The 23,723-nt window shown below is 45.2% G+C and overlaps 2 protein-coding genes across 4 annotated transcripts in view; one reads left to right on the forward strand and one right to left on the reverse strand.

The window, feature by feature from the left end:
* Window positions 1-1,628: 1,628 nt before the first annotated feature.
* f9a (coagulation factor IXa) lies at window positions 1,629-6,552 on the reverse strand. Of its 3 annotated transcripts, none has more exons than XM_036547518.1 (9): window positions 6,507-6,552; window positions 6,208-6,302; window positions 5,538-5,707; window positions 4,914-4,938; window positions 4,540-4,653; window positions 4,229-4,363; window positions 3,287-3,846; window positions 3,024-3,150; window positions 1,629-2,656 (listed from the first exon to the last, which is right to left on the reverse strand). In XM_036547518.1, exons 2-9 carry the CDS (start codon window positions 6,290-6,292, stop codon window positions 2,061-2,063), a joined length of 1,812 nt encoding a protein of 603 aa, XP_036403411.1. In that variant the 5' UTR covers window positions 6,293-6,302; window positions 6,507-6,552; the 3' UTR covers window positions 1,629-2,060. The 3 variants fall into 3 exon arrangements, with proteins under 3 accessions (XP_036403411.1, XP_036403409.1, XP_036403410.1); XM_036547516.1 differs by having other exon boundaries at window positions 5,538-5,710; XM_036547517.1 differs by lacking the exon at window positions 6,507-6,552 and adding an exon at window positions 6,484-6,504 and having other exon boundaries at window positions 5,538-5,710.
* Window positions 6,553-23,217: 16,665 nt separating this feature from the next.
* fgf13a (fibroblast growth factor 13a) overlaps window positions 23,218-23,723 on the forward strand; it is a 108,663-nt gene continuing 108,157 nt past the window's right edge. Inside the window, exon 1 of the mRNA XM_036549092.1 lies at window positions 23,218-23,462. The gene's annotated coding sequence lies outside the window, so the exon portion shown is untranslated. The remainder of the gene's footprint in view (window positions 23,463-23,723) is intronic.

Here is a 23,723-nt window from a genome sequence, read left to right on the forward strand (position 1 = left end):
GTATTGACTTCTGGGCAGTTTTTAGGCTGTGTCTACTGTTGTACAAATGTCATTGTAATCAGTGAGTTTTAATTCTTGTACAGCCTCTTTATTGTATATAAGAATCAAATTAAAAACTTTGTATGGAAAAAAAAGTATTTGCTTGATTTGGTGATTCATAGTATCATTACAACCCTGCTTTATTTTCAATGACAGACGTGAACCAAATGCTAAACTATGTTTATAAATGACCGTAGTTATGGGGAAAATTATAGTCCTTCACAATGTCTGCAGCAGGTATCCCATCATAGGTGTCTCAGTGTGTTTGTTCCTGTTAAGAATGAATGGAGCAGGTCTACTGTACATCTTCCATACTCAAATATTTGTTGGTGATTTGTTTGTTTTTTTTTGTTTTTGTTGTTTTTTGTTCAAGCCACTTTGATTTAACCTTGAGTATAAATTCTGCTAGCGATGGTAGAATACTAGTAGAACTTCTGTTCAAGTGAGAAATGAATGAATTACATCTTATTACATTTATGTCAAAAATATGGCCTGACTGATATTTCACCACTGAAATCAGACTATAAAGTAATGAAGGCTGAGTTGGTCCTCATGGGACGAGTGCTTTCAAAAAAAAAAAAAAAAATGTTCCTTCTGTTTTCTGTTTGATTGGCACGTGGCTTGTGTTACACACTTTATCGAACAAGTCCTCTTTATAGTTATTTGCGTTCATTACGTTTTCGGCAGTTTGCACATTTGGCTCTTTTATGAAACTGGTTCGGCTCCTTGCTGAAATACTCCTCATTTGTACTGTTGTGCCTCTCAGAACGTGTCATTTCAACTGAAATGACATAACAGCAGTTGTTCAGTTGACTTGCTTGGTCTCACAAGGGCAGTTAATAGACCCAAAACCACCAGGCCTGTATTCAAATGCTATGATTAGAGCATTAGATTAGTCGGTTTCGCCTCCCTGTTTCACTGCTACTTCTTGCCAGCAGATGGCAATGGTATGCATTGTAACGCTTTAAAGCATTGGAATGTTTTCTTCTGTCTTTTTAATTGTAATTGCAGCTTTTGGCCCATGGTCCGGGGGGGGGGGGGGGGGGGGCATATGAAATACTAATATTTTACAGTACCTTGGAGTGCAACCCTTAATCAAATTTAATTACTTCATAATCCCACAAGTGTGTTCTCTCAGTTGATACTAGAATCATGTGCACTCCACACTTCTAAAGTTATGAGGTGCAGTTTAGAGAAGGGGGGGGGGGGGGGGGGGCAAAGGTGTCTCTCCAAAATGTGTACAGTTTCATGCTCAGATAAAGGCAGCAAATTCTGGTATTCTAGTTGAGGCAGTAGTATACATACAGTACAGTGCAGTACTTAGAGGCAGTACTATTTCAGAGGCAGACGAGTCCCCGAGGAAGAGAAGATTCAGAAGCAGTGCAATTTTAGAGGCAGAAGTGTCTGACAGACAGTATTGTTTCAGAGGTAGTGGAGGCTGTTGACTCTAGCTATAAGCCATGGACATGCCGTAGCACATTGAATCCTTCAGTAAAACAAGGGGAAACACGTTTGGACCCACCTCACCTGGTGCTGCCGTGACCTTGTTGTGCTTTATTCAAACAGGCAGATTTGGACAAACAGCACTAATACAGACAGCAGAGGTAAATCCTGAGTAACCACAGGTGCAAAGAACAAAGGGAAAAAAGCTGCAAATGGACTGTAGTTTATGCCCTAAATCCTTTGAAACTTGTGTGATCTTGTTTTGTGGATGTAAGCAGTTGTACTCACCTGCTCTTTACCGTGAAGATGTAATCCTAGAATAACCTTATGTCAAGTTGCATGATCAGACTAATTCTGTACAAATCCTCCCTTTTGACTGAACAATCTCATTCCTTTTAGTATTCAGCCAGCATGTTCTCTAAACTGCCGTTCTGTCAATAGTCCCTGAATATGTTAAAACAGTGCTTAGTACAGAATATATCCACGTGTCAAAAAATGTTTTAATGTCCAATTGTGTTAAAACAGCCAAACATGACAAAAATGGGTTCATGCTACATGGCCTACAAGGACACTAAGGGTCAAAGGTCAGGCGAAATGGTGTCAGGATCATCCACATGTCCACGTTTATTAATCCCTATGACGTTGGAGATCCAGGTGTAGTACCGGGACACGCGCGTGTAGACGCCATATTTGCCCTCCTTGGCGCACTCCTCGCCCCAGCTGACGATGCCAGTCAAGAACCAGGTGCCGTGGTAGCGGCTGGCGTGTGGCCCGCCGCTGTCCCCCTGGCAGGCGTCCTTCTGTATGTCGGTGTAGCCCGCGCAAAACATGTTGTGGGAGATGCGGTCAGTGCTGCTGTCCTTGCACTCCGTGCGGTCCACAAAGGGCAACCTCACGCTCTGCAGTATGGACGACTCGGCGCCCTGGAAGCGCACCCTCCCCCATCCGCTCACCGTCGCCATGGCGCCCTCCTGCAGCAGGGACTCGGTGAAGTCGGGGGGCCCCAGGCAGATGGGCCGGACGAACTCCGTGAAGCGGACGGGGGTCTGGAGCTTCAGCAGGGCAACGTCGTGGTCGTACTGGTTTTTCCGGGGGTTGTAGCTGGGGAAACGGTGCTGCTCGGCGACCTTGTGGTCCTGCTCCGCCTGCTCTTTCCAGTGGATGTTGTGCTCCCCTGTGTGTGGCAAGTGGTGCAAACTCTTCAGCTCAGTTTAGATGACATCATGCACAGCAGAGAACAGTGGTGCATGAAGAATGCTGCAGCTCCAGTATGTAACCAGACAGCTGGCTCGCTATTTTGTGCCGAAACACCTGCTTATTACCAACAATGATTATATGATTTTCCACACTCTGGAGTGGAAGACAAAGATCCGTTGCAGGGCCTACAAGTGCTCTATTATCGCACTAAATACCAGGTGGGATATAGCCACATGTTGACGCATTACTATGTACCGCGATGTCCAATGTTTTGACCAAGGGATAGAGTAACCAGCGTGGAAGGGAAGTAACTATGAGAAAGACAGTGAAGGGGTGTGTCTTACCCACTCTAATGAAGAAGGTCCCCTCCCTGCCCTCCACCAGGCAGTGGGCAGCCGTGATGATCCAGCGGTCGTTCAGGATGGATCCCCCGCAGAAGACTTGATGCCTCTCCTTATCAATCAGAGCTGCCTGGTGGAGAGGCGCAGAGATTTCCCATACGGTAAATGGTGGCACGTGTAAATGTGCTCGAGGAGCATCCTCACTAACTCCACAAATACGCGCACACACACACATGCAGGCCACACAGGGAACCTTTGTCACCTACCTGCCAGGGGATTTCCCCTTGTATCACGTCGTTGCCCCCAACGATACGCTTGAGATAAACCTCCTCTGTCTCAATGGCGGACTTGGTTGGGGCGAAGGCCCACTGGGGAAACTTTTGGCGGGAGGGCTGAAGGGTTGGGGCCTTGGTAGTTGTAGGTGTGGTTGGGGCAAAGAGCCATTGGGGAAACATTTGGCGGGAGGGCCGAGGGGTTGGGGCCTTGGTAGTAGTAGGCGTGGTTGGGGCAAACACCCAGTGGGGAAGCTTTTGGTGGGAGGGCCGAAGGGTCTGGGCTTCAGCGGGAGCAGGCATAGTTGGGGCGAAGACCCAGTAGGGAAGCTTTCGGCGGGAAGGCCGAAGGGTCTGGGCCTTTGTGGGAGGAGGGCTGGTTGCATTCGGCTGAAGGGTCGAGGTGTTGGTGAGAGGAGGGGTGGTTGCGTTCACTGTGACATTGAGGGGCCCCGCAGTGATGTTGAGGGAAGGGAAAGTGTCCTCATATAGTAGAGTCCGGTGGGTCATAGCTGCGATCACAGTCTTCCCTAGTGTGCCACAGGCGAACTCTCCTAACAACAAACAGATGGGACAGACACACAAGCATACAATGTCAAACAGCAGGTAGTCAGACTGCCCTTTCCTCCCTTTTCTGTCTGCCTGTTGACTCCTCTTTTGCTCCAGATGGCTAAAATTTTGTCCTTTCAATTTCTTAGAAAAGGGGCTATCCTAAGGCAGACCAAACCAAAAAGTGGTACTCAAAACAGAAGGCAGAGCTCCGGTACATAAACACTTGTAGTGTCTTGAGGAAACGGTATGTAAAAAGTTGCAACAGAAATGCGTGTATCCGAGCATCCCTCTATAGTGGAAAAAGCCATGGCCGTGAAAGCTGCTAATGCAGCGTAAAAGGAGGAATCACGGGAGCCGGCAGTCGGTCGGTGAGTGTAGCAGCACCTTCAGGCTCGCAGGCCAGGCCGTCCAGGGCCAGCCTGTACCCAGGCGCGCAGCTGCACACCGCCCCACTCTCCTGGTCCATCGTGCAGAAGTGCATGCAGTCTCCATTGTCCACACTGCACTCCCTCACTGTCTCTGCGGGACAAATGACATCAACAGCCTCAAGCTCTGGGAACTCACAACCCCGATTACCTTCTGACTCAAATCTACTGGTGACAAGCCAACGGAATATACAGTAACCCTTTATGGAGATTTCCACTTTATCGGTGCCCTCTCTCTGCTCTGTCACCAGCAGAACACCAAAGGCCCACCTATCTCACAGTTGCTGCCCGTGAAGCCCCTCGGACACACGCATGTGTAGGCCTGAATCTTGTCTTTGCACTGGCCGCCGTTCTGGCAAGGGGCAGAGTGGCACTGGTTCCCATCTGAAAGGCAAAGTGCGGCATGATCCATCTGTCAGAAACGCTCAACACTCGAGCCAGCTGTCACGGGCGCACCAGGACACATCTGTCACAAACACCCAACATTCCCAAGCACACGAAGGGTAAGTCACTGAACATACCATGTAGCTCACATCATCAGAGGGATGATAAGCTGCTCAGTGTCTGAGAGCCACAAGCATCTTTGAATTATGGCTGCAATTTTTGCCAACAATTTTGCTGTCAATCAGTAAGCAAGTGCTTACCTATGTAACCCACCCAAAACTCCATCTGAAAGAGAACAGTCAAAACAGCGCATTATTGCACAGCATGGCCCTGCAATGTACACATTTTTTTTTGTGTGAACCACAGAGGATTGTGTTCCATTTTTCCCTGTGCTGGGCTCAATCAGCCAGCAAGCTACCAAACCACCTGTTGAGGACACCCTGAATGTAACAGTGTGTGTGTATGTATATGTATGTATATGTATGTATATGTGTGTGTCTGTGTGTCTGTGTCTGTGTGTGTGTGTGTGTGTGTGTGTGTGTGTGTGTGTGTGTGTGTGTGTATGTGTGTGCATGTGCGTGTGTGTGTGTGTGTCTGTGTGTGTGTGTATGCGTGTGTGTGTGTGTGTATGCGTGTGTGTGTATGCGTGTGTGTGTGTGTATGTGTGTATGTGTGTGTGTGTGTATGCGTGTGTGTTTGTGTGAGGGGGAGACAGAGAGAGAGAGAGAGAGACAGAGAGAGAGAGAGGGAGACAGAGAGAGAGGGAGAGAGAGAGAGAGAAAGAAAGCAAACACATCCTGTGATCACCCAGACCCTGACGGTGGCCTGTTTGGGCCCCTCCTCGCCCCCAGGACGGCGCCTGCGACAACAGAGCCCATGCTCACCGTCTTCTCCATGTTCTCAAACACTTCCCTGGCCTCCTCCAGGTCGCACCTCTCCTCTAAGCACTCTCTCTCCAGGTTGCCCCACCGCACCTCCTCAAACATGCCGCTGTTGAAGCGCCTCTGTCTCTTTAGGACAGTGTCAGCAGAGGTACCTGGCAGGAACACCGAGTCTGCTGGGAGGGAAGGGGGGGGGGCAGGTTGCATCAGACCCCCATACTACTATGCACTGACACTTAATGCTGGTGGGTGGCAGTGTAGAATAGTGATAAGGAGCAGGACACGTAACCGGATGGTTGATGGTTCAATTTCCTGCTACGGCACTACTGTTGTACCCTTGAGCAATGTATTTAACCCAGAATTGCCTCAGTAAATATCGAGCTGTATAAACTAGGTAACATGTAAAAAAACTGTAACCTATGTAAGTCCCTCTGGATAAGAACGTCTGCTAAATGCCAATAATGTAATGTAATGGTTGTTAGCATAAAATGTTTTTCTAAATGCTGTAACATTGTGGGAGCATTTCCCTTGTGGAACTGTGGCCTGGCTGCTGACTTTCTTTGTCGCAATTTCCCCCCATCCATCCTCGAGCTTTAGAGACGAACAGCGAGAGAGAGAGAGGCACAGTCTGAAATGAATCCTCCTGTCGAACGAATGAGCCAACGGGACGTACCTCCACAGCTGGTGGGCAGGTCCACCGCCAAGACCCAGAAGATCAGGGTTAGGAAGACTCCTGCCATCCCGCCCTGCTCAGACATCCTGTCAGCCCTGCACCAGAGGGGAAGAATGATCCCGTCAATGAGCCACTCCAAAGTACAGCCCGTTGTTTACACTGTGTCAACCGCAGCAGCGTTGCACTTCTGTATACCTGTGCGTGTTCGCGCGTGCGAGTATCAATGTGTCCACGTGTGTGTACGTGTCAGAATAAGTTTAAGGCTTTCATCCGAACCTGGACTCTGGGTTTAGGAGTACCTGAGGAATTCTGCTGCTTGCCAGGTCAGCTTGTCAGATACAAAGATTTACCGCAGTACAAAAAATATTGACCTTAGCCGCATGCTGCAAGTTTATGTCCACGCAAGTTAAATAGTAACTAATTTGTGTTTACCTAAGAGACAAGGAATGGGACATTTAAAAAAAAAAAAAAAAATACTGTGTAAGGTTTAAAGCAAGGATACGGAAAGGTGGGTAAAATAACGGAACAAGTGTTCGTTTTAATCTGAAAGTAATGTTCAGTATACGACTGCAGTTTTAATGAGATGCAAATTGAAACCGCTCAGCTCGAGCGCATTCAGTACACGCGTGTTCACAGCCATCAAGCTACACAAAGTAATAAAGGGTGATAGATAACAAACACAAACACAACAGGTGACAAAGCTTATCTATAATAGAGCTAATATCTCTATTATACCTAAAAAAGGCAGTTGCACAGTATTTAGATAAAGTGATAAACTTTATTTGACACGGTTCATTATTTAATCTGAGATGTTAAAAAAATCCTTACTTCAAACCGTGCAAAATAACGTTCTCTAATAAAATCGTCATCTGTCCACCAGATGGCGAACACGTTATTAAGAAACCTTTGTATGTGTCTTCGCAGTCCGTATAGGGGTGGAGATGAAAATCGGGGTCCGTTAACATTTGCGAGCACCCTACCCCCGGTGAAAGTCGGCGAAATTCTAATTAAATACTAATTATTAGCCACGGTGAGTGAAATTTGACATGAACGATACCTACAGTTTAAAACGGGAGCAGTAGCGACTAGTTTGCTTTCAGGTAGGAGGCAGGTGTGGAGGGACCACGGGGACACAGTTTTTTTCTTCAATATAGCTGCTTGCGTATTTTAGTGAGTTTGAGATGGAAAAAATAGCTCATTTCTCTACAGTGAAATTGGGTGAATGCAGTGTGTGACTTGTCTCACGCTCATTACCAAACCATCCAACGCGTAAAACGTTTGAAGAGAGTTGCCTGGGCTCTTGCTGCCAAAATAGTAATAAGAAAGATCCTCCCTTCTTAAAAACTATGCGTTCCTACGAGTCTGCATAAAAATACGGAGGACTTTGTAGCCAAATAATGAATATATTGTATTCAATATCTGAAGACCTCTCATAAGTGGAGTGCACATATGTTTTTATCATGATAACTATCGTGAAAAAAATTCCAATTTTAGAAGAATGTTTATCATTACAGATTTTGTAGAACTGTCTCCCTGGTCCGGCATCTGGAGGAAATGTTGTTGGTATAAGAGTTTACAGAGGGTTAGGTACAGGCGTAGGTATGCACACAGGTTCACTGTGTTAAATTATCCAGCTGTCGTGGAAGGGGTCCAGGGACGTACACAGAGACAGGATTCTCTCCCTGGAGTCGTGAAGGGTATTCTAGGACATCTGTTGGGAGTGGTTACGTGGCCAAGTGGCAAGCTCTGCAGCAGGTCAGAGGAAGTGCAGATCGGAGTTTATCGGTTGTGTCTGAGCGAAATGACAGTGCGGGTTAATTCTCAGTGTATCCATGTCCCTCCTCAGCCTCAGAGCGCAATGTCTATTGGATCCCCCAACCCCAGGGACCACAGAGGCTCTCAGCTGAAAAGTCATATTGGCCCCGGACATTTATATTTCATAATGTCATTAGAGCCGGTGAATAATTCATATTCAAGTAATTAACACTGGGTACACAGTATGTGGAGTCTTACAGACTGCAGATTACTCTTGTCCATACAAAATGGAGGCTTTAAAAAATAGCATGGTGAAGCCTTGGTGACAGTGTTTCCCCTCTGTCTGTTCTTTCACTGCTGTATTATAATTTTTCAAACATTCGTTCTTTAATATAAGTTTATGTTGACCTATAGTGAATTGGCCATTGTAGTTTGAAAGCAAGTAAAAATGGGATTTCTTTTACTTTCCTGAAATTCTCAGAAATAATATATACTGTATATGCTAGTAGGCAGTATGTAATTCAATAGATTATATGTTTATAGATTATAAATCTGAATAAAAGGTTATCCAAGGGGAAAAATTGTTCTTGCAATGCAAAATGGCTGTCCATGAACAGCAGGAAGGTGACCTTTTTCTAAGGTAAATGTGAAATGTGGAAAAAATCTGTCTTTCCAGTTTAGGTGATGGAAGACAGGGTCTAAGGAAACCCTTTGTATTAGAAATAATTTAATCATGTGGCTGTTTCTCAGAAATGTCAGAAACAGTGCACCTTTTAATGACCAAATGAGCACCCTTAGATCTGAAATGATCTTCAGTAAAAAGTTTGTGTGCACCTGCTCAGTCTTTTTCTCCGCTGGTGACAGTATGTAAAAACTGAAGCCTTATTCCCATGTCATGTGATCATAAACATAGGCACATGTAAGTGTTTGTGCATTTCCCATTTCCTGTTCGTGTGAAACGTCCTCCCTCCAGCCACCTCTTTCAGGCCGTGTAACCACCCCTCCGCTGCCGTGGAGGTTCAGGGAGATGATTGGCAACGATAAAGGAGAGGACAGAGGTGATTTACGCCACGCAGCAATTGATTTCCCCCCACACACATCCTTCTGCCTGCCATTCGCCCCGGCGCAGCGGGGAATTTGTGCCAGCTCCAATTAGATTAGGTGCTACAACTGGAGATCAGGCCGAGCCAAGGAGATAGTAAAAATGTGATGCCTGTCAGTGCTATTGATTGTACAGTACTTCTTCCGTCAGGAAGGCAGGCTGCAGCGCTCATACTCCGGGTTAATACAGTCCAGACACGTCACATGTTTATGTTTTATTTTCTGTTCAAGGTTCTCTTGTGGGTGTCAAGAGTAATTTGTGGAGTGTTTATGTTCGTCCCTGAAATTTAATGTGGTTTTTTCCCCACTTTGTAACACATTACGACACTGAGTGGGGACAATGGAGTAGAATTAAAATGTGCTTTCTGTTTAGCCCCCAGAGCTGGAGGTAAGGATGTCGTTTTTATGTCCTCAAAGGTGCCCCAGGGTTAAGTTCTAGGAATAGACTGTCCCAGTTTGTCATCTGTTTTTTGCAGAATTTGCTGCTGTGCTTTGGGGAGGGAGCCTGACTTTGTTTCAGAGAGAGGGACACAGGAACTTTGATGAAACGCATTTGCGAATGTCTGGACTCCAAGAGTGACATGTTGATTCTCTCTGCTCGGCTTAGTATTTCTATAGTTGCCATACTAACTGTGTCCACCAGGTGGCAGTAATGTATTCAAACAGCACTAGCCTGAGAGGAGGTTGTGCCCAACAGTCCAGCCACAGAGTCTCCACCACTGTGTCAGGCTTTTGATCGGGGCCTCATAGTCCTCCCGGTAAGGGCGCCAACTTGAAGAGCATCAGTTCAGAGGCGCTGTTCACAGGTAACTTAAGAGGCCCACACTGTCTGCATCGATGAGGGGAGAGCCAACGAACAAATCACAGCAGCCCCTTTTGTGTCTGCTGAGCATTGCAGTTCGGTGAAAGGTCTTATCAGCAAAGCTTGATTTAATCTTTCACTTTGTCTGTCTCAGTGTGACTTCATGTTTCTCTAAGCCTCGTTTGGCTTCCCTCTGAGCCCTGCCTCTTATCATTAATCAACTGGATCCCTACCTCCCTTCCCTCTCTTAACTTGTTACTTCTGGGCTGTCATTCATGTGTACATTGCTCCAATCCCCAGATGCTTCCACATGGCTGACAGTAAGTGAAGAAATACGCTTTTACTCTTTTACTGAAAAAGTACTGATTATTTCTCTGCCACCGATTTGATTACAGGAGGAAGAAGAAGCCTTGAGAAGATATGTGTGGTGTGGTAAGGTTAATAAAAAACCTGATTGTAACATAATTACAGTGTCATTTTTGCACCTTGAACAGGATGAAGAGGAGTTAAAGTGACTGACAGGTTGTACTCTGGGGAGGAGGGAGGTTGTCTCAGATGCTGTGTGATATAGTGAGTGTATATGCTTGTGTGTGTGTGTGTGTGTGTGTGTGTGTGTGTGTGTGTGTGTGTGTGTGTGTGTGAGAGAGAGAGAGTGTGGAATGTGGAAGTTGGTGTCAGTGCTCTGTGAGCTCATTGTGTGTGAGTCCTAAGATTATAATAAAAATGAAAGCTTCTTGCCTCCTTGTGTAGTGTGGCTATGCTGAAGTGTAGCTCCTGTCAGGAGGTGGAGTGTTTTTCAACAGGCCGAAACAGGTGAGACACCGACTGGATCTCAGATAAGCCTAACTCACAGGAGAGAAAGCTCAGTGCCAACATACAAATACAATACAGCATGCTGCTGTTTAGCTTTCAGGTGCTCAGAGTTTTGTGGCCTTTACAGACGAGATTACATTGTACAAAAAATACTTGGAAGAGAAACAGCTGCTCAAAAATAATGTCGTGAGCAACCTTGAACATCCAACAAACGCTGGCTGTGGAGTGCAGTACAGACATAGACAAGCAGCAGAACGATGAAAAAGAAAGCTGTGTCAGTACATCTCATTCTGCTGTTTGTTGCTTTGAGTGATATGGCGCTGCTCCTAACAAGCACCGCTTTTGCCTATACTTTATCCCTCAATAAAAGATCATTTGAATATTCGGCGTTGATACCTCTTCCTCTTTTCTGAGACCATGGTTTCCTCAGTTGTGGTTAAGATGGGCCCGGATGTGACCTCTGTCATCTCTGTGTCTCAGCCAAACGAAGGCACTATGTCCCATCTCCTATTTATTCACTTAGCTTGGCGATGTGTTGGTAGCATTTTTATTCTGATTTGTGGAAGTTTGCTTCATTTTGGAATGGCTGGAGGTGGCGTGTCGCAGACTGGTTTGATTAATTGTCATTCCCTTGCATATGCCCCTGAGCATATGCACCTGAAAGGCATACATACTCAACACATCTGGCAGGTACTTGTAACAAGGCCAGGAAATGTTACAAAAGGAGCTCACTGTTGTTCATATTGGGAGAGTGACAATGAAGTAAGGTGCAAAAAGAGATATTTGAGAGGCGATTTGTGAACTTGCTGTTGTCTCCATTGTTGTTCATTCCAGAGAAAATTTTTATGACTCCATAGTTGCTCAGTCAGCTAAAGCATTGGTTCTGAGTGCAGGCTTGGTCTAACCTCAGATCCAGGTTTGATTCCATTCTGTGTCATTGGCCAACAAGGGCCAGGAGTCTTTAAGTGGCAGAACACCATTGGCTTTGATCTGCAGGGGTAGGATGGATCTCATCTCTTGGAGTTCCCTCATTACACTGTTCCTGGCTCTGTGCAAGTCATCAGGCACCATTGAGGCGCTAAGATGATGTCAGGGTGATGAGCCTACCCTCTGTTTCAGCATCCCCTCTCCTGGTGCACTGTGGAACCACATCTACTGCATCCCAATGTGACAATTTTCGTAATGTGCAGTGGATGATGCCAAAGTTAGGGGACAATTGATGGTTCCACGAGGGTGAAAATGGTGGGGAAGGTATACCAAGAGGGCAAGTGGACCAGAGCTGAAATTTTTTCATCAGGTTGTCCAGCACCTGGTCATCTACCTGCGAGGACACTGATCTTCTAAAAGACAGAAGAAAAGGCTACCGTCCCCAGCTACCATCTTCCAGAGAGGAAAGGAAGAAACTCCCACTTACCCAAAGAGGACAATACACAGGTAAACCATTCATTAGTCTCTAACAACTATTTAAAAAGATGATCCTAGGAAATGTTAACCTGTTGTTAACTCCTGCCTGTCCTTTTCTGTGTTCATATCCTTGTATTTCCATACCATGTTTCCCCTGGTGGTGAAGAACGTGTGCACAATAAACAAGTACATAACATTGGTTTTTGCCAAAGGTCATGAACTACTAAAGGTTTCACAAGTGTTACCATGGTGCTCTGTCCCTAAGGGCTCTCACTGTGAAGAGTGTGGTCAACACAGTCCACAACAGAAAACATAATAGCAATAGTTGGAATACCATTAGCTGCCCAATGCCAGGGTCATGCTCTGGAAACAGGATCCAAAACCAACTCTGAGAAGCAGCCTCACCCGTCAGAAACAGGGCAGCTCTGAGGGACAGAATCACCCTCTTTTGGGAAACAAAAGGTATTGAAGTAAATGTGATGAATGGGTCCCCTGGCCTGAAAATTCCCCACAATAGATCAGTCCATGTCTACTGTCCCTGGTGAGGTAACAGTGCACAGCTATCCTGAAATCAAATGCACTTCATTTTAAAGCATATGCTAGATTTTCACTGTCTTCCAAGGGCCATGAAGTCCTTTGTGCCATGTGTTGTGTAGGGATCTTTGCTCAGTCCCAGAACAATCCATTTCTGATTCCGTTTGAAAGTTTAGCGTATGGAAGATTCCATTTTCTATGACCAAGTGATGTGAAACATCCCCAAGTTAATAATCTTAGGCCTTCTTGAGAGGAAGTGATTTCATGAATGAGCAAATGATATGCACTCCACACCAGTGCTGCATCTCCTTGCCTTGCTCATAAGTTATGTAATTTACATAAAGAGTGGCCAAAGTGAAGAGGGACACAGGTTTCACTTCTAATTGGTGTCAGTAGTTTAAGTGCTGTATCATCCTCTGTCTCCTTTTGTGATATTTCTTATGAGCTGAAAACTCTTGCCAAGCACAGGTTAATGAAGCTGTGCCAAGCTAACAGGTGCTCGTTTACTCTGCTCCATTTGACGGCCCTATTTCTTTCAGCTGTCCTTGGTTGACCTCTGGAGGAGCACAAAACAAGTAGGTTCTCAGTGGGTGTGGGTGGAGTTAATGACTGTTGATCGGGCTGCCCAGCTCTCCTTCCTGACTCAGAGAGTGGGTCGTGTGACCCTGCTAGTGCAGGGCTTTTTTTCACTGCATTCAACATCTGTAAGCCTATTTCTTTCTTTTCTATGGGATTAAGATTACCTTCATCCACCACTTAAACATTATATAATGAGCCTGGATTATCTAATGCCACATTCAACTGGATTCAACTTTACAGTAATAGGCTCTCCTGTTTGGGTATTTAACACAGAAAAGTAGCTATAATGGTTATGTTATGGTGGTGTGGTATTTGGTGTGGTCATTGTAACTGATATCTGGTGTCTTGGGATCCAGGTAAACACATTTCACTTAGTGCTTGTCACAGGCCAAAAAAATGCCTAAAGTTTAAAAAAAAATCTATCATAATAGATTGTATGATATAAAATACATTAAAAAATGTATGATAATTTCTTTTAAGAGAAAGCATTGTAAAGAAATACTAGAAGTTATGTTTTGCCGCACAAAACGTTTATCCATCCAGACAAAAATGGAAGGAGTCTGGCTCATTAAAATGAAGACAAAATATTTTATGTTATTTATTTTCAGAATGAAAATAAGCAAAATAAACTTCACCGTATTTCAGGAACATCCGTAGAAAAATCTGCATTGCCCATTCAAAAGGCATACTGAATGGCTTTCTGTCCATTTAAATACCACCCCTCCATCTCAGCAGGAAGCCATTTGCCAAACTGATAACACTGTGGGCCAATTGAACTACAGGGATGAATTTTTGGGTCTTTGTGAAGGAAATATTTAATGTCTTCATAAATGGCATCCTCTTAAAGCTGGTTACTGCCTGCTTGTTTTTAGGTGAATACACATCAAATAAATATTGAAAAGAAAAAAAAAAATTTTTGACAGATGGAACAGCTCTCTGGACATGCACCCCAGTCTGGAGCTCAGAAACATTTGTGTAAATTTGTGTAAATTAATGATAACGAGGAGTTTGCAAACAAGCGCACATGTAACTGGACTGCTATACTGGAATGCTGTAGCACTGGATTATTTGTAACAGGTGAGCACGCTTTGTGCATTTGAGCATTGTGTGGCTGTGGACCTGAGAGTGTGGTCAACCCTCTCTGGTAGTTTGCCATAGCAGACAGTCATAATGCCACAGTGCCATGTAAAGAGAAGGTGGGTGAGAGGGGACTGGAGACCTGAAACTGCTTTACCTGTGAAGGAGAAACCATTACAGGGGCAGTAATGCTGGAATTTTGGAGATTAATTTCGAATTGAATTTCTAATAAATTAAATTCTGCTGAGTCATATTTTTTGCTGGTACCACTAGGGGGAGGACTTGAGCAGGTTAATTGCTCACGGGTGATGAGACAACTGCATTGTCATATAGCAGAAAACTGCCCTGCATTGAAAGGACAGGATTTAACTCAAGGACTTTGGAGAGGAAGGCTACATTTAGAAGACTGTATGATAATGCATATTTTAGGAGGAGGAAAGGAGGATAAAATGTAGAAACTGACATAAAAACGCAGCTAGGAACAAGTACTGAGAGAATAACAGCTGTGATGTGCCCTCTCTTCAGTTTTAGGGAGGCTGGCTGCTCTTTCTCTCTTCAGCTGGGACACTGGGGTCAGCCGTGCTGTTTGTGCACATTACAGTTTCTGCTCTGATAACGTTGGGTTGTTTTACTTAGCAGATGCCCTGCAATTGTCTCGTACATGTAATCTTTTTATTTTACTTAAATAATTTACTTTAAGAGTCTTGCTCAGAGGTACAACAGCAACACTGTACTAGGGTCCCAACCCACAGCTTTCTGGGTACTTTCTAGGTACTTTCTGTTATCTCCAGTGTAGCCAGGGAAGGAGACTGACTAGGTCATTGTATGCATAAAATCACAGAAATAACTATGTTGTATGTTGTATAACAATGTTCAAGCAGTGACAGTAAGTAAAAAAACAGGGGAAATGGTATATGATTTGGGTACTGAGCCAATTGATGGTCCACTTAAAAAGAAGACATGACTGCTGTACATTTCCCTCCAAAATACCCCTTTGAAATTCTTTTTTCCTACCGACTATTCCCCTCTCCAGCACATACTCATACACTACAGTGTTCGGCACTGTGTACGGCCCTGCCCTCCCCTGTAAGCAGAAGGGTGAGAGAGAGGAGGTGAAATGACTGAGTCCAGAGTCAGGCCCTCAACCCAGAGATAGTCCACTGCTTGCAGAGGAGAAGGAGAGGGAACCAGGCAACACCCTTGCATCGCTAACATTGTGACAGCATTATGACATCACTACAGTATGACATCAGTGCTGTAGAAATGTGCAGCAGTGTGGCATAGTGGTAAGGAGTAAGGCTTGCGACCGAAATGTTTGACGGTCCGTTTCCCGGCTGGGTTACCGCTGTTGTACCCTTGGGCAAGGTACTTCATCCACAATTGCCTCAATAAATTTCCAGCTGTACACGTGTAAAACCGTATCCTGTGTAAGTCGCTCTGGATGAGAGCATCTGTACGTACAATAATGTATTGTAACGCACAGCAGCATGGTATTTCGTTGTGCCTCTGCAGCATGCATCTGCCTGTGAAGTCACAGCAGAAACACGCCTAAAAAGCCTGTGTCATCCAGTTCAGTCCTATTCCCCCTGCTCATAAAGGGCTCGATGGATCCGGCCTGCCGTTCCTGTCCTGCTCTTTCCTATTTTAGATGTCCAGCCAGCAGCAGTATGGGGATTGATGTTCAGGTGGCTGTTTGTTCAACAACAAAAGGGGATTAAAAATTCATGTCAGGCTTGGTTGGTTCCTGCCTGGAAGAGATTTTCCATCAGCAGAAGCTGGTGCTCTGTGTCTCAGCCCAGAGACCGTCCATTTCTGTAGCAGTTATGTTGCTTGAAGGAAAAAATAATGCTCACGTATTTGACAATTAACTATGGTTTTGTGACTTTTTACAATTAACTACCTATATGAGGTGTGCATGCCTATATGATATCTGGTAACTATCAACCATATCAGTAATGCAGCATTTGCAAGCAGAACATTTTTCTGAGCACATTTACACATCTGTCAATCAATTCCTTTCAAAGGCTGTGTCTGTCACAGCATCAGTGTTTTCAGCAGTCAGCAGTTTCCGTTTTTCATCAGTAGATGCATTTTATTGTTGAAATGCGGGATAGAAAAAGAGATCTGAAAGAGATCCTCGTAATAATTACTATTACCTGTCATTTTTACAGTTACCATTCTAGTGCGACCAGCTCCTTCCATCAGAATGACATTGCCCATATGTATTTAATTTTAATTTTTTTGTAATTATTGTTAGCAGAGTCAGTAGGCCTTCCATCATCGCTGCCTGTGACCTCTAACCCCATGTGGCTGCCAGCCTTTGATTGGTCTTGGCTATAGACACAGAGACTTCAGGCTCAAAGCCCCTGCCTCCCGTTCAATAGCCCGTTGGCTATGCCTACTGACATTAAGGTGGTATTTGTAAAGGATACCTCCATTAATTAGCACAATCATTCTGAGCATTTGAAAGAGTAATGTTTCACCACCCCCCCTCCCGCTGTGCACTGCCCTCCACAACGGAGCTGAGCTTTTGACATTTAAACATTTCTGAGTGATATTTACTCTGTGGATGAAAAGCAGTACCTTTGATTCCACTGCAGTCGTGGTCACATTCACTCAGACTTGGTCTCGCTTTACTGGAACACGCTCAACCGTCCTGATATTGAATATGGATTTTGCACATAGTGCCAGCGATCCTTTGTGGGTTGAATGGCGGTCCTCTTGGTCTCCAGCTTGTGGAGGTGGTCGTGTTTCCCGGTCCTTTTCCTCCGGACAGTCCCCCGGGAGGGTGCCCTGCTCCCGGATTCTGTGGATGGATGCAGAAAAGGCAGAACCGGAGATGCCCCCCATCCCCCCCCCGGCATGGCCCCGACCACAGGAAGAGGAATGCAGCGGCACTGGATCTACCCCTCTCCTGCTGGAGTCTTACCTCAGCGTTAGGGGATAGTCCCCGGAGGGGTCTCGATCGATGGGAGAACTGGGGGCCTCGCCTGGGCCTGTCACAACAGGAATGGCCCTTGAGAGGCGACAGGGATAAGTGGGGTTGGGTCAGTGAGGCAGTATGGATTCAGTGACCTGGGTCCCAGCGCTCCTGACAGGCGCCTGAAAGACTTTGTCCTCTACCTTAGCATGTGGGTAGTGTGATACTTCAGGTTCAGTTCCAGTGGCTCAGAAAACGTCCCCACAAAATTTAAAATGATTCCAGTCTCGTAAAAGTCCGTGCTTACTTAACGTGACCAGGCCTTTTACTGTGACTCACATGAGCTGTGCATTAATGCATATGCATGTGTTAAGGCTTCCTTTACTTACAGTACCAGTCAAAAGTCTGGACACACCTGATTAAGATAATAGGAAACATGCATTCAAAGACATTTTGATCTGAAGACTTAAGCTTAGATGCTTGAAATTTGTTTCTCAAGCAAATATAAATAGTGACATTGATGCCTATGTATGAATTTCTTTCCAAAATAAATTTATTTAAAAAAAAATATTTTTTAGCTACTTTGAAGAATCTAAAATATAAGATTTGTTTTGATTTGTTTAACATTTTTTGGTCACTGCATAATATCATTCTGTGGAAAAGTGCAAAATAGTAAAAAATAAAGGAAAACTCTTTTATGAGTAGGTGTGTCCAAACTTTTTCCTGGTACTCTACACCATGTCATGTTGTACACTATGCCTTCTCGCCTTTTTCCATAATACTCAACCACCACAGCCCCCACACGCACCTGGAGTGCCAGCCAATCAGAGGGCAGGAGTGCACTCGCCGTTAGCCAATCCTGGCTCTGGTATGGCTCCTGGATAGAGCGGCCAGCAGACCCTCAGAATGTTTGCCTACTGAATGTCAACCATGAGTAGGCTAAAAGCAGTCAGAGGAGGAGAGGAACAGCGGACAGAGGAGGGGAAGGATGGAGGGAGAGGGGGCTCAGCTTTGGGCTTGGGGGTATCTCATACCCTGCGCTGAGCTCATGTGAACTTATCGGCTAGAAATAGATCCTGTGTTTCTGCCCTCCTGTCTCAGTTTTACTAACTCCCATTGGCCTGCTTGAGTGAATCTGTGTGTGTGTGTGTGTTTGTGAGTGTGCGTGCGTGTGTCACCCCACCTGCTTTTTGAACAGAGCTAAAGCAGACACATCCAGACCAGTCCCTTCCAGCAATTTATCCTCATTACGCCCTCACCACAGATTTGATGTATCATTGAGGTCCCTGAGCCATGTGTTGAGCCAGTGCTTTCGTCAGCCTGCAATGCTTGTCACTCAGAGGATTGCTGTTACCTTAGTATAACCCCTGACCTTCCAGTGAAGTTTTCAGAGGTGTGGTTACAAAAACACCCAGCCCAGACAAGTATCATCAAATCCTCAAATCCTAATTTACCAAAGGTAAAAGGAATATTCAATCTATGACAAGCTGTCCACTGGAACACCAAGAATTATGAATTCCATTTGCCATAAAGCATATAGTATAACTCAGCATGAGGGACATAGCATGGACCTCAACTCTCCCAAGGTGAATATAAAACTGCGAAGTAGTTTGACCTTAGTTTAGCAAAATGCCTGTAAATCTAAGTCTGTGGCCAGACTTGAAGCGCAGGACTTAAAATACAAGGACTTAAAATTCAATAATGAGCTTCAGGGGTCAGAGGGGTCAGAGGGGTCATTTGGGCAGAGTTTGGCGTTTTGAGCACCACCTCTCTGGGAGAGACAACTGGCTGACCCTTCTGTGACTTCATCTCTTGGCTATCTCATTCTCTTAATGTCTTTACTGAGAGACAAACAGGAGAAAATGGCCAGTGGACATAAATACAGAGGGGTACAGGACAGCCTTGATTATTCAATTCAAATTTGTGATTAAAGATAAAAGCAGCGCTCTTTCTACACTAAGATGTAGATGGCTATTGACCGCTACAGTCATTGACTGATGTGCATTGAGGTGGGTGGTCCTGTGGGCTGATCCACGTTAATCAAATGAATCATTAGGTCTGTTATTAGTTTGCGGTGGCTGTAAGAACACGCTAGCAATGCACTGTTGGATGTGTTTTGTGGGACAAAAAGGCCCAGCCCATGCTGAGAGTACCCATTGTTTTCTTATCGGCTGTAATGATAATGATGGTTCGTGATTATTCCTTTATCAGTCCCTCCCAGACCACTGCAACAGCCAGCATCTGCAAACAAAGGCGCTGCCTAAAAGGACTGAGCAAAACTGGCACGAATCACTCCCAATTTTCCTTTTTTTTTCCACAAGCATTTTTCTCATCACCCCAGAAAGAGGATTGTAGGAGTGATCTCAACAGCCAGCACCACTTTGGTCATTTTGGACAGCCAGCAGAGATGCAATTTTTCCTCATCTTTCGTAGGTCATTTATTCACGTCCCTAATTAGGTTTGTTCACTGAAGGGGAAGAGTGTGTGTTCCTGAAAAGACAAAATGGTACCTGTTTTTCTCTTCAGATTAAAAGCTGTAAAAAGACTGAAGTAGAGGTTACAGATGTACAGGATGTTGGTGTGAATGCATGCATGTATGTGTACATGTGTATGTTTATTTTTGACCGAGGAGCGGACGAAAATTTACTGCAGTCAATGATTGAAAAGCAGATAGATTTAAGAGTCTCTGGGTCTAAGGGGAGCCTCGGCCATTTCATTAGTACAAGATCACCTATGAGCTGCCCGAGACAAGAACCTTGAGCCTCCCTTCCCCTGTCAGGTTTTGATTGGCCACTAAGGATGACATTGGAAGTCTGCTGACCTTGGACTATCTGTAGCCATGTACCTGTTATACACTGATGTGCTGTTAATCATTGTTCATCATAACTCCGTGCGCTCTGCAGAATTGTCAGATCATAAGTATTTGTGCGAATACTGACCAACAAATTGACCCCAGCTATAAATATGCTTTAATCTGGAGCAGTCAGTCCCATCGTGGGCAGGGATGATGCTGCATCCTGCTTGGGCATGTTCCTTGATGACAAACACAGAGCATAGGTCAAAAGTGCATGTGCAAATATCAAAAGCTGTGGACACAAGAAATTGGCTCTCATATTAGCAGGATCCGTGCACCAGTTGGGATTTGCCTTTGGAAAGGGGCCTGTCTCTTTGCTTCAAGGGTGGAAATTTTCTGTGATTTCTCTGTGGCTCTGGCACCCAAGCCAGTGACACAACCACATGGCACAGCCTCTCAGGAAGGACGCTCAGCCTGTAGTACCACAACACCAAGCTTCATACCACTACAGACCTTGTTGTACACAACAAGCACATCACTGCTAAAGCCGTGCCATTAAAATGTACACAAGGATTAGATTAAACCTCCCCCCTGGTGTTTTAACTCCAGCAGAGAGTGTAGATGTGACCGAGCTTGAGTATAAAGCCCCTGGTCTTTGGTTTTCACCTGATACAGCCACTTAAGCTCTGTATCCTGAGGAGTGAAGTCCTTTGTCACATATGATATTCCGAGACAGAGACAGAAATGCAACGGCTTCCCGGAGACAGCCCTGTGAAATTTCAGATGTGTAACTCGTGAGCTTGCCCCGCCGACGAGCGCTCTCCTAAGCAACATACAAGCAGACGTTTGCAGCATGACAACCCCCCCCCCCCCCCTTTCCCCCGGTGCCACACTTTAACACGTCACTCATGCGGCGCGGTGGAGTTGCTAAACTCCAGTGAGGGGAGCCTGAGGTCTCACTTCGGGTAGGTAAGAGAGAGAGAGCAGCTGCGCTTCGCCTGCATGGGGGAGCCTGTCATGAAAGACCGACAGGGTACCTGTGTATCTCCACGCTCCCGAAGGCTGGGGAAGTTTCAGCACCAGCACCCATGGGTCATGCGGTAGGCAGCTGCCCCAAAAAAAGCTTTTCCACCAGCGCAGGGTAGCACAGTCGACGAAATGAACTGTACATTTGCAAATACTCAATTTTTTTTTATTACTATGTGTTGAATCGTGGAGGTGCAGCATATGCAGTGATGATGGGTCTGGAGTTTTGGCTCACGAGCAGGGACTGGATATGGCAAAGTGGCTGACTCTTCAAACAGCACTCTTGCCCTTGGAAGTCAGGGAAACTGGGGGATGGGGGTGGGGGGGGGGGGGTTGTTGTTCACAAGTCAGCGTTTATGAATTCATCCACTTTGTGACCCCTGCACCTCATTTATCAAGCGCGCTCCGCGACCCCCCTGACCCCCTGGCTGCTGAATGCAGTTAGTCTTTATTGATCTAGATTCTGCATGTCTGCATTGCCTACCTAAGCAAGCACACGTGGCAGAATAATTACTCATAAAGCCCCTCAATTCTCATGAATACCAATGAGGAAAAATGCCATTTAGGCTCAGTGTGGTTACATCTGATTGATAAGAATGGCTACCTCCCCACTTCCCCCAGCACTGGTACACACAAACACATTTCATTTGAACAGACTCGTGTGGAAACTTACCTCTCCTTGCCCTCATTTCAGAAAGAAAGATGACCATATATTTTATGTTTCAGAATGTGAGTGTGGACCAGGCTGATGAGATCCAGTGAGGGGGACCATAAAAAGTGACTCAACAGGGGCACATATAATATTGTGTCATTCTCCTGGCCACAGGTCATTTTGCTATGTGACTATTATGTGGGTGACTTTTAGTGGCAGCACAGCTAGGGGATCCAGGACCTGCTTAATCGTGACAGACCCACGGGAACAAACAGGGACCATGTTAGCCAATGCATATCCATATTGCCGTGTTTCCCAGTAGGGTGTGGTCCTATGTGGAGCAAAGCGTGATGTGCATTGCAATGGCATTCACTGAGACATAAATGACTGAGAGCTGCCATATGGGCTCAGTATGAAATACACCAGACTCTGCAGAGAAGTGCTTGGCTGGTAAGGATGGTCATAGATTTATATGCATTTGCAAGGGGCCGTAGGAATAGGGCGGTGTAATAATGAGAAAGAGTGCTCCTTACCCAGCAGTTGCAGATTTGGTTCAGAGATGAGGCACTGCTATTGCACCCTTGAGGTGTCAGGCCTCCGGAAGATCACAGTGGTCAAATCGTTGCTGATGTCACCAAAATTGTGCGAATATCGCAATGTCACTGTGGGCAAGACACACCCGGGGTGCAGAACACTTGTTTGGCTGACTACAACATCCGTTGTGTCCTGGTTCGTTTAATTTAACTTGAACTCCACATAACCTCGGGTCATATCGCTGCTGGAGCGGGTAAACGCATGCAACCGCGAGCATTTAGTTAATAAATGCACCATTCACTCCGTTCGCTTGTTAAACCCCCACTTGGACATGCATTCCCTAATAGGCTCTCATCTGCTTATGGCAGAAACGCTTTATTCGGGTTAGCGCTGTAAAATACTTGCGGGCTTAGTGGTTTAGAGACAGGGACAGGGTTATATAAAACAAACGAGGAAATATATTTCACTGTCACTGGGTAAGGAAGTTTAGTTTTATTACTATATTTGCATGTTCATTTTAATCAAACAAAGGAAAGTCTACACTTGTGAAGCTCGTACACGATATTAGAATTACATTAAAAATACGATTACATGATATTATATCCATGATCTTATTCACGCATAACATTAAATAATGACAACGGACGGCTGTTTAATGCATTGAAAGGAATGCGCATCGTGCGCATCGCCAAAGCATCCTCACAAACGTCCATATACCGGGCTTGACATGGGGCAGAAACTGATTTTCTAGCAGGCTTTAATTGTATATGTTTGTAGATATACTTATATCTTTGGCCTACACACAACAGTGTGCCTGGCGCGCTCAGAGAGTGACTTGGGAAAAGTCTGGAGCACGCGAAGAAACTTTGAAAGGAGTCCAGTTTCCCCTAAAAATAGCAGCCGTATAGATCTGGTGACCCGCAAACGCAACCTTTTTCAAGCCCTGGGAGGCACAGACCTGCTAAGAATTAGGTGATGAGAGGGTAATGTTGGAGTATGCCTTGCGTTGTTATTTTACATATGTATTGTCGTCTAAAAACGATGGTCACTAAAAACCCATGTTCCATGTTTGGTTATTTTAGCAATACGCCGTTTTTCGCCTGAGGGTTTCAAGGTGGTGTTACAGTAATTACGGGTAATCGGCTGTCTACAAGAACTACATCAGCGTTGTATTTGGAGTGTGGACAGAACACAGACTGTTCGCTGTCATTTAAAAAAATTTAACATTGTCTACCGCCAGAGGCTTATATCACCTCCATAAAAGGTAAGCGGACACTTGTGGCAGCAAGGTGCGTATTCTTGCAATTATTAAGGCAGAAGATATCTCTCTTATTCATTTGACCGCTCGATGGATACTATCTAATGACGCGTTTTCGATGCGAATTTCTTTATATTGCTCTTGGGGGTAGCGTTGTAGGCTACTTTGTTCTCATCTGTTTTAGCATAACATGCTATCTATAGCTAGTACGAGAGAGAATTTCCAGTTCCTTCCAGAGTGGAGACACGGACCCATCAATACATTTTG

The sequence above is a fragment of the Megalops cyprinoides genome, chromosome 16, assembly GCF_013368585.1.
Source record: "Megalops cyprinoides isolate fMegCyp1 chromosome 16, fMegCyp1.pri, whole genome shotgun sequence".
NCBI classification, from domain to species: Eukaryota; Metazoa; Chordata; class Actinopteri; order Elopiformes; family Megalopidae; genus Megalops; species Megalops cyprinoides.